The sequence below is a fragment of the Zonotrichia albicollis genome, chromosome 11 (genome assembly GCF_047830755.1).
Source record: "Zonotrichia albicollis isolate bZonAlb1 chromosome 11, bZonAlb1.hap1, whole genome shotgun sequence".
In the NCBI taxonomy this organism is placed as follows: Eukaryota; Metazoa; Chordata; class Aves; order Passeriformes; family Passerellidae; genus Zonotrichia; species Zonotrichia albicollis.
Window position 1 is genome coordinate 14,829,379 of NC_133829.1, and position 17,145 is coordinate 14,846,523.

Below are 17,145 nucleotides of genomic sequence, written 5' to 3' on the forward strand. Positions count from 1 at the left end.
TCCCTTCAGTACCCACCCTCAAGCAGAGATTTGGTTTGGTTCCTGGGATAAAAAGATGATCAGTGTAGATGAGGGGCAGTGTCAGCATAAACAGTCAGAAGCGCAGGGAAGAGCAAGTGCAGGAGTGCTCAGAGTGGGCGAGGAGCAGTGTGGGGCTGCCATCCCCTCGTGTGTCACTGCTGGCTTTGATACCTGTGTGATGCTGAGAGGAGCTGCACAACATCCCTCTGCCTTAACAGGGCCCTTGATCACTCTGCAGCGGCATTTCAGCATGAGCGCTCTTTGAATTCCTTGATCAAAATGTTCATTAGGAGCCCTGCTAGTAGACAAACACTTGTCTTTGAGGCTGAAACAGTGGTTTAAAGGTGAACAAAACACTGGGTGAGAACAAGAGCATCTTGCATACCTGTGCTTTTCAGTTTCTGATGAGCTGGGCAGGGGCTGAATGCTGGGCATTGCTGCTTTCAAAAAGAAACCTGGGAGACTGAAACAACTTCTGTTTGGAAAGCAAATCCAGCACTGGGTTTGGTCTTCAGATGTAAAGTGCTGTAAAAAAGTCGCTCTTCAGATGTAAGGCTGTAAATTTTGGTGAGAACTGATGTGAACCCAGGGTTTGGAATCAAGAGCAGAGTGTTTTAGTTTGATCTCTTTTCTGGGAGCATGGAAGGAAACCAACCCAAATTCAGAGGAGCTGAATGCTAAATCAGGAGGAAGAGAATTGTGGAACACTGGGACAGGAAGGAGAAATTGAAATGTGAGCCTGGCAACATGAGGAAGATAGACATCAAAAGATTTGAGAAGAATAGGACCTAGATGGCCAGACAGAAGTGGACCAAACCCATGTCCATAAGAAATCACACAGTAGGATCTCTGATGTTTCAGAGATTCAGTGCCACAAGCACCATAAATAACTGAGTTGCTATAGATTTGGATCTTAGTTCTGAGTGATTTCAGTGAAGAAAGTGTAGGCTGTAAATAGTATTTTCCTATACTTGGGACAAAGTTAGGTTTTCTTTGCCTCTTGCCTTCCTGTTCTCCCTTCCCTGAGGGTGAGCTGTACGGAGCACTAAGGTGTCTGTACTGCTCTGGTCACCAAACTGCACCATCTGTCTGTGCACACTGCTGCAGCATGGCTGGGGTTGTGCTAAAAATCTGTGAGACAGGATCTAGAAGTGAGGTTAGTGTATTTGGTGATAGCTGTATTCCAGGTTACAGCTGATTGAAAGTAGATTTAAAATATATTTCTTTCATTGAAGCTGCTTCTCTTTTATATTTGTTTTAAACTGATGTCCTGAGAGGTCTTTTCCCAATGTACAAACTCTTGGTTTAGGCCATGAAATAATGCCTCTTGTTGGATTGAGTAGGATGTCTGAAAAGTGCGGTCTTCAAAATTTGCAATTTGAATTTGCCTAAACTCTGATTGCATTCATGTTCCAAATTGTTTTTGCAGGCAAGTTAATATATCCATTTAGCTTTTAAAATGTGCACTGCCTATTGATTATTTTTTTTTAACCTATTAGACTGGTGATTCCCTTCTGTCTTCTTTAATATCATGAAACAACTGCTAGAAAAACCTAGCCCCAGTGCCCTTTCATTAGAATAGACCAGACAGAAGAGGAAGAGGGGAAAAAATGGAGTAAATGGCCCAGTAAAGTTGTGAACTGTGTGAGTAAGAAACCACACTTGAGATGGAAACAGAAGTGAATCAGGGAAATCTTTGCAGTGGTGGAGAAAAGGTGCCACAGGGCAAAGCATCTCTTTAGAATGAATGTGCTACATCCTCCTTTTCATCTCAACACTTCTTAGAGCTTTCTCTTGCCAAGGTCTCTGTCTGCATCTCTCTGACACCCCTTTTGGCCAAGTTCCTGGGCCCAGCTGCCGCTCCTGTGGGAATCCAGGCCCCTCTGCTGCGCAACCATGTGTGTGCTGGTTTGTTATCCCCAGAGGCAGAGATTAAAAAGACCACAAGCAGCTTTTCCTGAAGAGCAGACAAACCCTGCTGGGGCATTACTCTTGCCCCTTCCTAAAGAGGGATTTCTTAATGACCCTAAAGCAGGCCCTGCTCCTCCCATCTGCTGCCATCCGCGGTGTTGCCATGGCAGCAGCTCCTGCTGGCACCTTCCTGCCCTGGGAAACTGTCCCGGCTCCATCCCCGCACTGCTGCCTGCAGCGGAGAGGGTGCCATGGCTGCTGCATTCACCTCTCTCAGCCCATCACTCAGTCCCTGTTCTCACAGCCTTTCCAAATATATCTGCTGATGGTTCTTTCATCTCATCTGCTCCTTCTTTTAGAAATGCAGGCCGCATCCCATCTGCTCCTGGAGTTCTTGGCAGCCTTTGCACAGTCTGATTTCTTCAACTCTTTCTTGGTGAGAGTCTGGTTTGCTTCAGCATTTCTTCTTCCTCCTTGGAAAATGAATCCCGTGTCACGAATCTCTGGGGCTGGCTAGTGGGGCAACATGGAAGCTATTTGTTAAACTTGGTGTTTTGTTTTCAAATGCCGAGGAAACACTAGCTTCAAAAATTTATTTGAGACTAGCTGAGGTGCATTTGAAATGTTTGTAAAAGTAGAATAAATATTTGTATGAACGAATAGAAAGTATTTCAAGGTGTGATGGAGTTGGGGATGGATATCTCACTCTTTGTGCTCACATACTCAATCAAAACTCATGTGATTTTAGTTTTATTTGTGTGACAGATGGAAGGAAACACACAGTTACCCAAAGAGAATCTAATTATCCTGTGCTTGTTGAAGAAAAATACTTTGATTTCAGTGGGATTTGCTTGCCAGGTAAATCACAGTTTAGATCCTGAGCTAGACATGTGTGTGATTGAGTGTTTGGATTTCCTTTTTACAAGTACCATAAATCCTGCAACAACATTATGGATTAAATTCTACTTCAGATATATGAGGAAAGGTCTTTGAAATCCTAAAGTTCATTTACAGCTGGATCTCTATCAAATTATTAATGTGAGTCTTCTTTGGAGACATGTGTGCAATTTTTCTTGAAATGGCCAGAACTAAAGTGAGTTTATACTACAATAGAATTGGCAAGAGTTGCTGCCCACGTTGAAGCCTTGCCTCAGAAACTGATGCTGAGAATGCTCCTGTACCCTTGGAGACCAGCACTTGTGGCCCTGACCCTGCTCACCTGGCAGAATTCTCCTCCTCAGGGATGGAGTCAGAGCTCTGGTGTGTGAGGGCTCAGAGCAACCACACAGTTGTTAATTAATGAGAATAATTGCGAGTGAGTAGCTAATTGCTATTAATATGTTGGGAAAGACAGATGCAAAATATCTGGGTGTGTGACCTTTACATCCTGCTTCTGTCTCATTACTCTTCTGCCAGGAAGGGCTGCTCACAGAGCTTTGATGCCTGTCCTTGTCAGCAGGACAGCACGAGCCTTTATTTCCTCAGGGAATCCTGCTACAGATGTTGGAGAAGGTTAATTTATTTGGAGTAGCATTTCACTGACACGTGCATGGAGGTGAAATCCTTCCTGCAATGTGACACTTGCAAAAAGTAATGTATTGTTTAGGTGATGAACCCATTAGGCAGCTACTATGGAAGTATAAATTCAGCCTTATGTAGATTTTCTCAGAAGTTATTATTCTACTCACATTGTTGAAGAAAATGTATTCGTTTTCATTTACTGATTTATCTGTTTTGTTTAAATTCAGATTGTTGCATGCAAAACTAATTTAGCTGATTAATTCCTAGCATTCTAAATGTCTAAAAACCCTAAACCTCAGCTTTCTTTTCCTGTTCTGCTGTTGTGGTGGAACATTTTGGACACACAGTGTCTTACTTGTTAATTTTGTAAACGTTTCAGTTTTTACTTCCTTTGAGAGTATGTTGGAATGATAAATGAAACTAATATGGCTGAGGTAGTTGCAAATTTTAGGTCTGGCTTATGTGGTCAAAATTCCATTCAGAAAGCATTATATTTGAAGTTCTTATTATCACACTGTTTATCAACTCCCCTTTTTCCACCTGACTGTACAGCTGAAGCAGTTGTTTTTGAAGCATTTCAAATTGACAACATTTTGAGTAGCATCAAAATAGGTTAGCGCTGTTTGATTTCTTTCTCCTTCAAAATAACACTTAAATTTCATGTGCATGGATTTTTTTATTTAGGGGAGCAGTGGTGCATAAATGTAAATGTCAGTGATAAAAATTAGACAATATAACTACTACTAAAAAAATAATAAATAAATCATTTGTCCAAATGACTTATTTTGACTGCACATACAGTAAAAATTATGTGATTATATGACATAATTTATAATAATAAATTATTATGACAAGGTTGCATTGTTGCAGTATTAGCTGCAGATCATTGAAGGATTCCTTTGATTGCTTATTTTCATGTAGCAACCTTCAAATTGGCCTCCTTAGCATATTAGCTGGCAACTCCCTATTGTCCTACTAATATATTATTGGACAAAACCTAAACTTGTTCTCTGCTATGAAACTAATTACCTGCAAATTATTTTTGTTACAATTACTGTTATAAGTGTGTCACATTATTTGAATACTTCATGAGATAGCTTGAATTTTATGTGAAAAAAAAAAAGGTATAGCTCCTCTTGTCTCTCTTTTATATGGCAGTAGCCTGCAGGCCACTTGGTGGTCCTTTTGGGTCCCTTCCAGCTCAGAGTGTTCTGTGATTCAGAAAGGTGTAGATGCTAAATGAATAATTGGAATAGAAAGAGCAGAAAATTAGTAGATGCTGAAAGATCAACTTTTGACAAATTTCTGGTTAATGTTCCTGAGCTGAGAGCACAGGGTCTTTATTACAAAATCAGGCCTCCTCTTAGAGTTTCCTAAAAAAGCTACAATAAATATTGTAATTGCTGGAGCTGTAACAGAGCATTACAGAAACAACAAACACCTATTGCTGTGTGTACAGTGTGACAGTGCTGCACTTAGTGTGGTCTTACTCTTTTAATCTGATCCCACTTGGGGAAATTATCTGTATGCCCATTGCTTCTACTGACAGGGAATTCCATGGAGGTATTGAATCTCTCTTATTATGAGATATTAGGAGACTTGTTCTGATAGAAATGCATCTTTGCATTTGTGTCTCTGCTCCTGCACACAGAGCCAAGGCTGCATTTTGGATTGCCGGGTTCTTGAAAAGCTTTGGCAGCAGCTGCCAAACCCTCACTTTATTGATGGTGTTGGTGTTTGCTGCACAGGGAAACAGGAGGAACCAAACTGCTCCTTCTGGTCTTTAAATAGCTGTTATTTTGTGTGATGCAAGTTCTGCATCACAATAAGTGCAAACCCCAGTGCCCTTCTCTGTTGCCCACAGGGCTGTCACCAAAATTCCCATTATTCTCCAAAGGTGCAGAGTGCTGACTCTTGCTGGAAGCTGATTGCTGCTCTGGCACTGAACAAAACTCAGTCACAGGGAGGCATCACTTTTTCTTGTAAATCAAAACCAGTAGCATTTTTTATAGTCTTAAATAGAATAATATTTGAAGTTGGAATTTTCCACAGAACATTTAATAAAAATATAGAAATTAAGATATAACCAAGCAGCAAATAATAAATTAATTCAATTCCAAGATCTATGTGAATGAAAGCAAGTTAATAGGGCCACAAGGTCAGTAAAATCCCATACACCAAGTTCAAGTTCAGAAGTTTTCATCTGAACTATTTAGCTTTGAAATTAGAAATAGTTGCATGGATTTTAATATTTATACTGAGACTTCAGCTTTCCTTTACAAAGTTAAATAGCTTCACTGGAGTCAAAAGGAATTTAATGTGGAGAATATGTAATCTAATTGAATAATGACAGGAATTGAACAGGCTAATAGAATTTAGAATAAAACAGGATATAATTTATGGCTCCTAACATAAAAACATTAAAATATTTAGCCTGATGCTGTGCCACAAAGGGAATATTTCTGCCTATTTAATATAGAATGTTACTTTAGACTTGGAGAAAATATTTTTGTTCAAAGCTTTATTTTAATTTAAGCAAAAAACAGGGAATACTGAATTAAACAGATCTGAAATGCCAACACATTTCATCCTGTCTCTTCTTGGCAAGCATTGAGAAATCATGAAAAAGAAATCTATTATGAAGCAAATAATGGAAAGATAAATTTTGTTGTTTCTTGTACACTTGCAAACCATGAGACAAGAGTGTTGGTTTGAATGCCATTTCTGTTCAGTAAGAATTTAAAGTGGGCTCATTTAAAAAATATCTGTTTTATCTATTTAAACCTATAATATACAGTGAGCATTCAGCATCTGGCAGATCCAACAGGTAGCTTCTGGCTGTACCCCAGATAATCTTGCATTAACTTAGTCCTGGCACAGTTGTTGATCTCACTGCTTCATAGCTCTTGGTGGTGATAAATTTTCAGGTTTGCTTCTGGTGTTTAACCTTCTGCACCTCTGTCGGGGAAACTATAAATTCTGTAGCACAAATATCAATAAATGTTATTGCCTGCAGTTCATGTAAGACAAAGTTCTGTGAGCAGAATACCTTGGAGCAAGTTTTTAATCTACTTATACAGTGATTTATAAAGACAAACACATTTACCTCTGGCTATTCTTGCTGTTTCACAGATAAGAAATGTGTGTGTTAAAAGGAATGTATTTTAAATCTCACTAAATACACCCACACATATTTAATGTCATTGGAAAGAAACCTGTAGCACCTCATATCAAACTACTGCGTCTCAAAAACATTGCTTTCTGCAAATTATTTCAGTGTAAATCAAAGTTCATTCAAGGAGATTTGCTGACCTTTCAGGAGCTGCAGGACAGGAATTATTAACAGGAAATAGAGGCAGTATTACAGGTGCAGGGGATTGGCAGATTTACAGAGGGCAGCCTATCATGGCAGTGCCTGGTTTTATTCAAAGTTCCCTGCTCAGGAGAGTTGAGTGATGTGCTTCATCAGCACAGAGGGTAATGTTCTGTCTCAGTGTTCATGTCTTGACTATCAAACCTGCAAACCACCAGGGGAAGCAGTGATTGAAATGCCAGCAATGAAGAAGCAATCCTATTTCATATTTATCTCCAAAATGAAAGTGTGAGGAATGAAATAAAATGTTGCTTTTAGAAATAAGGTTTCATGTGATACAATATTTGCATCTCTTTTGGAGGACTTCAGTTACATTGCATGTAGAAACGTCTTCCTTCTTGTAGTAGCTGGCATTTCTTCAAAATGCAATATGTGCTGCTCCCTTTTCCTGTGCTCTTGGTGTGTGTGTATGCAGCAGTGAGGGGGTGCTTTGGGTCACTTCAAGAATCCCCATCAAAGGTATTGGGAAAAACAGGGTTTGGTATAAATTTGTGAAAGTCATAGAGTCATAGAATGGGCTGGGTTGTGCTGAGGGGAGAGGTCACCTTGTTCCATGGGCAGGGACAGCTTCCCCTGTCCCGATTGCTCAGAGACCCCTCCAGCCTGGCCTTGAGCTCGGCCAGGGGTGGGGGATCCTCCTCAGCCTCGTGGCCACGCTGCTCAGCTGCAGCCCAGGGCAGGGCTGGCTGTTTGGGCTGCAGGCTCACATTGTCAGGCCATGCTGTGCTTCTCATCCACCAACACCCCCAGGTCCTCCTCCTCTGAGCTGCTCTCACTGCATTTTTTGGTAGAAAGCTGCATATGGACAGAAAATCTAAATTGTTAATGTCTTGTGTTGCAGGTCACAAACTGCAGTGAGTGCTAAAGTTGGTTCATTTGTTTTTCCCCTTTTTACCTCCCATCGATTCAAGAACAAATTGTGAAAGACACAGTAAGGGCAAGAAGGTGCTTTGAGCCAGCTATCTCAAGGATTAAAGTTGTTGGGTTTTCAGGTAAACAGTGCCTTTGGGAAAGAAGATGAAAGGAAGACTAAAGCTTATGGTAAAAACAAAAGAGAATAAATTACTTGAGGCCCGTTGTGAAGAAAAGAGAAATATCAAGAAGCAAAACTGAAAGTGATGAAAAAGAATGGAGGGCAGAGAATAGATCAGCTTCTGTAAATCCCTTTGATTTTTTTTTTTTGGTGCTATCCATAGAATTAAGATGATTTACTTTGGGACATTCTGAAGGCAGGTGTATGGTTGTATCTACATTTAAGAAACATAAAGGAAAAAATGTTCACAAGTAATCTGAGAATACAAATAATTTTCTAAAAGGTCAAATTATACTCAAGAGAGAACTACAAACAGCTTCCTTTATAGTGGAAAGATAATATAACCTGTTAGTTCTTAAGTTTTTGGTGTTTTATGGGTTTTCTTTTCAGTGTGGAAGGGCGCTTCTTCTGGGCTCTCCCTTGCAAGGCATGGAGGGTGCTGATATTTTCATTCTGTGCAGATGTGTGTGGTGATATGCATATCACTCTTGATATGCTCTGCATATTTATACTTACAGCAGTTCCCAGAAACAGAGTAAAAAGGGGAGCCTTGTGTGGGTCCATGTGCAAGATGGCATCTCACATAGTGAGTTGTTACATAATTTTAAGTCATTGCATCCAAACTGTTTTAGTTTTGTAGAATTTGTTTAGGACCATGGTAACATTTACATAGGAACTCCTATTAACACTTCTTCCATAGAGTCCTTTGTATGGAATATAAGCTTTGACTTCTCCAATTAGTTCTGCTACACTAAGTCATAATAAATCCATGGGCTTTGCTTTTTGTTCATGTATTAGTTCTTGGTGACTTTTGCAGCTACAGGGCATTAAGGCTCCCTGCTGATTTCCAGGAATATTTTGTCTTGTTTATATGTTGTAACTAGAAAGGTGAAGAACATAATGTTGTGGTTTTAAATCAGCATTAAGATGTCACAGCCCTTCAATATCTGACATTCTGTGCTTACTTCAGTGTAAGTTTTTGCCCTTGATCATTGGGCTGTTTGTGTCTTACACTCTTTCCTTATAGTTTCATACTGCTCCTTCCAGCATGTCACACTGGGCTCTCAGCACAAATGTATTGTTTGGTAGCTCTCTTTCTGAGGAAAATTTTAGTGTGGAATTAGCCATACTTGACTTCATAAATAATGTATATCTAACTTAATCTATAGTGTTTCATAGTGTAATGTTGGGTCTCCATCAAAATTCACAACAGCCATTCTTTCAAAGCTGTTTATTTTTGTGTTTATTTTTACTGCTGCACCTGTGCCAGTGTTAGAAAAGACTGCTTGGTGTTAAAAATGAAGCTCAGTGAACATGTTTTTTAATGTCTGTAAATATGGTAATTGATACTTTTGTGGCTCCCTTTCTCTGTTGTGGGTTCCAGCATGGTGTGAAGTTTACACTTACCTCTGAAGTTGTGATAACAGAATACCAGGTGTGTCCCACTCCATCAGTAAAAGGCTGGTTTTGGTATTTAGCTGAGAAGCATAAGGAAAGAGATTGGAAATTCTTCAAGTCCTTTTATTGGGATCTTTGTGCTCTGCAAGAGGCAAGGCAGTTTCAAAAGACTTGCAGAGGATGTGAATTTCTCCCTTTAGCTCCATGTCCAGATTAGCTAGTTCCCTGCCTGGGACATTAAAGAAGTGAGGCATAAAATAGCAAAATTGGGAGGACAACTGTGACACAGAACCCCAGTATTTGATTCCATGTGGTGGCTGCCACTTTGAAATGCAACTCCTGAGCAGAACGTGAGGCACAGACCACAGAGATGAGCAGGAATTCTAAGAGCCTGTTTTGTGTCCCTCTTGTCTTTGTCAGTGACAAGAGGAAGAGGTTACCTTGGAAACACCAATAGAGGTTTCTTCATTAATGAATGCTGATATGGAGCAAGTACTGCAAAAAATAGATAAACCTGGTGTATGTTGCAGCCTTGTTGTCAGCTGTGATGCTTGGAAGACTCTGAAGCTGGCAACTGAAGTTTGTCACGCAGCTTCTGTCCTTTGGTTAATACTGTGGAGGTTATGGGGTGTTGTCCAAAAGCACTAGAAAAAAATTACACAGCCATTTTGATTTAAGGTTGTCAAAAATATTCCTAGCACATGCACTGACAAAAGATAACATCTTGTGAGAACAGTCAAGGGCTGTAAACTGTGAGCACGCATATGGAAAAGAGATGCAACAGAATTTCTTACTAATTTCATATAGTGCACTCACGTTCCTCTTGAGTTATGGCAGTGTCAACACTGAATATTTAAGGTGGCCACACATCAGGAACACATTTGTTACTCTTACTGCTTATGCTGTTCCCTACATGTTGAGATTTGTCTCCCCTGACTGCACCATGCTTTTGTACATTTAAAGTAATAAAATTATAATTAAACTGATGGAATCAGGTTAATGCTTGTTTTGACATATTTTGAGATGAGAAAAAAGGAGTAATTAAGATCATGAGTAGTTGATATGGAGGATGCTGCTTAAATTTTAATTGTTTTTTAAAATCAAGTATTTTTATATATATATATCCAGAATTTTATTCACTCCTTTTTCCCCAACTTGTAGGTGCTCATGATATGTGATAGTCACAAATACTTTTCCTGTTTAATATACTTATATCCCCATCAAAAGGATTTAAATTGTTTCAAGACTACATCTGTTTATAATAAAACATTTTTCAAATCTTACTTTTTAGTAATGCCTGGTAATAAAACCCATTAAGTTTTCAGAGTGTGAGATAGAAGTGGGAGATAAATGGATTATTTTGAAATGGCTGGAGGAAAACATATAATAGCCATGTCTAGTTTTGATTTAGCTTTCACTTACAGTGCAAGACCAAGGCTGCTGTCAGATTAAGTACCCTGCTCTCTTTAAAATACATGAAATGTTGTCATCCATGTAATTGTGTGACAGGCTGGAAGTTCTTGAACATCTAAATTATATTTTTCCCTTGTTTGCCTCTTGAAGTGAGTAATAATAGGGTGCTTGGGGTTTTTTCCAGATAACGTTTTTCATGCTGCTCTCTGCAGTGTGTGTGATGCTGAACCTGGCCGGGTCCATTCTCTCCTGTCAGAATGCTCAGCTGGTCAAGTCCCTGGAAGGATGTCAGCTGGTGAGTGATGGGAAACTCCTTTCTTACCAAGGGCAAACCATCTCTTAGGGTTTCACACACACTCCTGGGGTGGTGTTCACAGGGGTCCCAGGACGAGGGAAGAGACGACAATCTTGACTCCGTGTTTCATAAGATTGGTTTATTTTATGATGTATATTGTATTAAAATTATATATTATAACTATACTAAAAGAATAGAAGAAAGGATTTAATCAGAAGGCTAGCAAGGAATAGAAGGGAATGGAACGACCACAAAAGCTTGTGACTCTCAGAGAGTCCAAGCCAGCTGGGCTGTGATTGGCTATAAATTAGAAACATCCAACATGGACCAACCAAGGATGCATCTGTTGCATTCCACAGCAGCAGATAATTATTGTTTTTCTTTTCCTCTGAGGCTTCTCAGGAGAAAAATCCTGGTAAAGGGGTTTTTCAGAAAATATATCCATGACGCACTCCTTTAATTTCTAGTATAGTAGGTATTTAGTAGAGCAATCTATATGTGTTACAACTTAAAAAAAAAAACATTTTGGGAAAAGTTTGGAATAAAGTGCTAATGGATTTAATGTTTTGCTACCTCAAAAAGTAACTTTATTATCATAAGGATTGACCTTTTACTGTAATGGTAAAAGTGATGCTTCAGCAGAATAGGTGGAGTTCAGGCCACATCAGAGCAGTGTGGTGGTTACCATTTGATGTCAGCAGGATCAGAATTCCTTCCATCCAGTACTTGTCCAGGCAGTGGATTTCACAACATTTTGGTATGTGTATGCTAATATTTTGTTTACCAACCTGAGTTGTTTTTCGTTTTCATTTCCAAAGTAAATGAAAGTTACTTGTGCTAAATAAAATACAGAACAATACAAATTATCATGATGTGGCATGCTCTAAATTATAACGTACCATTTACTTAAAGCATTTGTGGTTTTATCTCAGGAAAAGAAACTATATACACATTGAATTCCAGCATATTTTCTTGTGAAGATGTCTGCATAAGTCAACTCATGACTGAAATGTTTTGAGTTTAATAAGTGTTCAAACTGTAGTTTTGATTTTCAGAGCGTGATGAAATGCTAAGTAGCTTTGCCGCAGCGTGTTGTACTCTATAAGGGCAAGTTAATTTAATTGTGGCTGTTTATCATATTGTAACTGTTAAAAAAATATTTTAAAAAAGCAACAGTTTCTTCTACCCAGACCTCACTCTTTAGGTTTTCCTTGCTCAAAATCCCGTTTCAGTCAGGCTGGGGACTTACACATGAATATATTGCATTGCCATGTTGCAGGGCTCATATGTATGGAATTCTGGAGTTCTGTTCTCATAGGCCACCCTCTGTGGGATACACTGGAGTGAGCTGCACTGCTTTATGATTAAGCACAGGGTTTGACTCAGAAGGTGGTGATGTATTATGCTGAGCATATTTAATTACTTTATTACCATTTTTCACTTAAAAAGGAAAAATCCCAGTTTCTTAACAGCTTGTTCCAAGTGTATATTTAATTTTAATTCCTTAGATGGCTGTCTTTAGTGCTGTAGATCTGTGTAATCTTGCACTGTGTGACTGGTGTACATTATCAAGTCTAAATCCTTTACTTGCCTCCTAGGATACAAATGTGCTCTCTGAGGATGCAGCTCTAGGAGTCAAAATCCAGCCTTTGCAGACATGTGGTTTGAGATGTAGTTAGCATCCCATGTAACTGAACCAGTAAATTTCTAAGCACAGTATACTAAAAAAGTCAAATTCAAAATAGATTCTGTTTTAGTTCTGGTCCTTCTGTCAAACTCATTCATGGTGAGTGCATGGTGATAATAGTATCTACTGTATTATGGAGTTTAAATTCAGCAGCGCTTCACATGTAGTGTTGTTATTTGAAGGAAAAGAACAAGACTCAGTGGTCTTATTTTGCTTTAAACACTGGGGATTTATTGTAGATTCCATAATATGTATTTCTGTGTGAATATGAGAAATGTGCTTGCCATATGTTAGCATTTTCAATGTGTAATTTGTGAAGTTGGTATTTGTGCCCTTTATCCTGCAGCTTAGCAACATACAACACTGAGGGGGAAAAGGGCAGCAGCTTTAATGCCTGGTTACCAAAAATTAATTGGAGGGTTTTTTTTGTTTTTCCATAATTAGCTGCAGATCCTGTGGCCAAAACCTCAAGATGCTGCTTTAAATCAGTGAGAATCAGATGTGCAGAGAGAAGTTACACACTCAAGCTGTTCATTAATGTGTACAGGACAAAAATTCGTGCATAGGAATTTAATTTACAAATAATGGTTCTCTAAAATTTTTCTTTGAAAATATGGGTAGAGCAATTAATATATTTAAATACTTTATATACACATATTAAATATGTTAATATATTTTAATTTATGTTCTATTACTGCACAAGACAGAATAAGTTTTATTTCTTCATCTATATTTGTTTTTATGGAGTTTACCTGACTCCTTAGGGGAGGGTGTGTGTGCACTTAGCCAAACAAGCAAACAGACTTCTTTCCAGCAGCATTGACAGAATTTGGTTAATTGATACAGATTTAAAAAAAAAAATAAACATAAAGCCTGTGAGAGTATGTCCAAGTATTTGTAATAAATCTGGAAAGTCCTTTGCTTTTTTTGATTCTCTGCTGTGTGAAAGTCAGGTTTTAATGGCTTTTATGGCTTTTGAAGTAACAGTACTGCTTTTTGACAAAACAAAATGAACTTGCAAGACAATTTATGCATATAGGCAGCTCTGGCTGATGTTTGAAATCTTAAATATGGTTTGGATGAGGGTGTACTGTGCAACTGTCATAAATATGAAAGCACACAAAGTCTGCTGTGAGTACTGACTAGCATGAGTAAGAATCACGAAGTGGGACACAAATGTGCACAGGATGGTGGGGAATGTGCAGGGGATGAAGTGAATGATGCTTTATTCTTGAGCTCTGCCAGCCAAAAAGAGATTGAAGCACAGACAGTTTTGGAGGCACTGCTGCTGTAATTGTGTCTGGGGTTGGCAAACACCAGCCCAGCAGCTGGAAGGAGCCATCCCAACCCCTTCTCCCGGTACCAGTGCAGATTTACTGTCACTGCTACTGTCTCTGTTTGTGGCATCATGCAGCAAATGGCCTTGAGATGTGACTTGGGCGAACAATAATCCACTTCTCCTTCCTTCTCAGATAAAAAAAGTTAATTTTGGCACAGTTTATGTCACGGAATAGCTGCATGAACTCTTGATCCTGTCTGCAGCAGGGCAGGGAAGGGCATTCTGGAGCAGGGGCTCAGGAGTGCTTTCAGCTGCTGCACTGCTGAGAGCACAAATGCAGTGACACCTGCAGCCTTTGTCCTGCTCCCCATTGCAGCAACACTGCTCAGCAAAGAGGCCACTTAACAAACACAGAGGGAAAAGGTGCACAACAAGGCAAATTTCTCCAAAAATAATATGCTGCCAATCTGATAGTGAATCTTGGCTGTTTTGAATATGCTGTGATTCTTCAGATGGCCCTGTGTTTTGCAAGAAGTGCCATATAAAAAATTAGCTTTTAACTAATTTAAAAAATTAGATTAAAAGAAGAGCTACTGGGCAGTACAAAGTTATGGAGTAACTTTCAGAAAGTTATGAATTGAGAATCTCTCATAAATGGGGATTCTTGACCCAGCCTTTTGAGCCTTGTCTTTGTGACACCTGATCATTACATGTGCTACAGGTGGCCCTGGGATCTGGATTTCACATTAGCAATGCCAGATACATGGCATGAGTCAGTGCCTGTCCTTTATTGAACAGGGGCAGCAAGAATCAGAATAGGTGATCTTGCAGTAAAAACCTTTGTCTGAAGTCCATTTTCCTTATTACAGAAACTTTTTAGCAGCTGAAGCCGATATTGATTTGCCAGGTGTGGCCTTCTGGCCCCTGGCTTTGACACAGCTCTAAATTCAAAGTGTGAGTTCCAGAATTCCTCAGCTGCATTTCTCAACCCCTGAACCATTTCCAGGGAGTTTTGGGAGCAAGACCTCCCCAGTGACAGCCAGTGCTTTGATTTTACATCAGCTTGAAGAGCTGAGGTCAGCTGATCATAAACCATTTAGTTGGGTTTTGCTCAGATATTTCTCCTTTAAAAAAAAAAAAGTATTAAAAGATTACAGGAATTGAAAAAGAGCTATTCTGAAGTTGTTCAAGCTGCTTTGTAGTTAAATTGTATGCTAATGAGAAATAAACCCACAACTATCATAGAGGTGAACAAACAATGTTTTTTCTTCATTTCCTTGCAGTGTCTCTGGCATAGGGTATGACCAGTTTCTGTGAGTTGCCACAGACAATTATTTCCAGTGTTGCCTTGGAGAATATGGGAAATGGTGTAATTTACATACCCAATTTTTTCTAAAGCATTTTACAAATTGTGCTGGCTAGAGGGCAATCTGGAGTCTCGGGAGCTGATGTCCCCTGAGATAGCTCCTGCCCTGAGCTTGCTTTCATCACAGTGAGCAAGCATTCAGTCATCTGAACCTCATCTGGAGAAGCTTATTATGCTCTTTTAATTGACTCTTAGTTTTGCTCTTCCATCTGCTGTCCTGGTCACCAGCATGTAAGGAGAGAGTGCTGCATAAGCCAGATAGGGGTGGCACTAAAAATACATATATTTAAACATACAACTTTTAAGATCATACGAACAATTTAAACATTCTTTGAGGTCTAAGAAGTAAGTAAATATTCTGTTGAAATGATTCTATGTATAAGGCTGTGCAAGGAATTCCACAAGGAATGCTGGTACCTGTTTTTGTTCAGGAAATTGGCAACATCCTAGAGAGAATTTGATTTTAAAATAGCGAACCAGTATTTGCATTGGGAATTTTTTAATGGATTTGTGTCTGGAAATATTGAGGGGTTTCTTTAATGCAAAAGAGTAAGTAATAGGGTGGTTCAGATCTCACCACCCAGCCACTGTGCTTCCATCTTTACTTAGGGGAATAAAGGACTGATTTGTGATCATGACTCCTTCACATATTTTCTGACCTTTTCTGTTATTTTTGGTTATCCCACATTGGGTATGATTTTATGTTTATTCAGTTGAGTTACTCTGGTTTCACCTGCCCCTGCAAAGCAAATTTTTTTTCAAAAAGAGGCATAAAAGGTAACACTTTTGACATTGAATCCTCTTTCTGTATTTTCCCTGTTTTTATAGCTTATATTAGTCATTGAAAAACATTCTGCTCCAAAGGTTCTGCACAGAGATTTTCATTTTGCATTTAGTAGTCATTACTGTAACTGTAAATACCATTTTTGGGAAGTGTGTTTCTGTTGATTTATACTTTTATACAAATTCTGTTGATTTATGCTTTTTCTGACCTTTTCTTTTCTCCCCAGATTAAATTCGACAGTGATGGTGTCTGTGTTTGCTGTGAAATGCAGCACCAGACATCAGGCTGCAGTAACCTGGGAGAGACGCTGAAGCTGAACCCTCTGCAGGAGTGCAATGCAGTCAGGCTGACCCTCAAGGTGTGTTGGGAGAGAATTAACTGATTCTTGCAGTTTTAACTCACAAAGTGTGTGATGGAGGCAGCAGCAGCTGCTGCTCTGTGTTTTCATCCACCCTAATGTGCAAAAAACCTCTCCATCACAGTATCAGCATTTGTGTGGTAACTGTTAAGGGTTACTCAAGAAACAGAAGTTCAAACTGGCTGGTTTATGCTGGGAGGTGCAAGAAGAATTATCATTCACTGTGCTGTTCTGAGGTGGTGTTTATTGGTGCTATGGTGAATGCAAAGAAACACAAAGTGCTGCAGAATAATGAGATATTTCCTGATGGGAAGGCAGCCACGTCACTTTGGGGGAGAGGGGTGAGTGTTCTTTCTGGGTGGTGCTGGAAACCTGCTTATAAACTGCCCTGCAACACTGTAAGAAGTTTAAACCTTGTAGCATTTTGTGTTACAGCTACCCAAATGAAAAACAGAGTAATACTGGGCGTATTGTGTGAGTGAGTTAGAGCTCAGTGTGGTTGCTGCCGTCATTGCTTCACTTCATTATCACCAAATGGGAAAGCATTGATGCTATGTTGTTTTGAAAAATAATAAGGAATCAATGAAAGAACTGCTCAGAAAAAAAGAACCCTAGGCTGAAAGGCAGATATTGATTCATTCTAGGTTTAATTGCATGATCAGCAAAACTCTGTATCTGTGACTCTCAATTTCAAAGTATGTATTTT

The 17,145-nt window shown here is 39.2% G+C and overlaps 1 protein-coding gene across 8 annotated transcripts in view; it reads left to right on the forward strand.

Moving 5' to 3' along the window:
- Positions 1–17,145, forward strand: part of ENTREP2 (endosomal transmembrane epsin interactor 2) — an 86,751-nt gene that overhangs the window by 38,450 nt on the left and 31,156 nt on the right. For all 8 annotated transcript variants that reach the window (XM_074549472.1, XM_074549469.1, XM_074549473.1 and 5 more), the window contains 2 exons: positions 10,855–10,965; positions 16,308–16,439. In XM_074549472.1, coding sequence (XP_074405573.1) covers positions 10,855–10,965; positions 16,308–16,439 — 243 coding nt within the window. The remainder of the gene's footprint in view (positions 1–10,854; positions 10,966–16,307; positions 16,440–17,145) is intronic.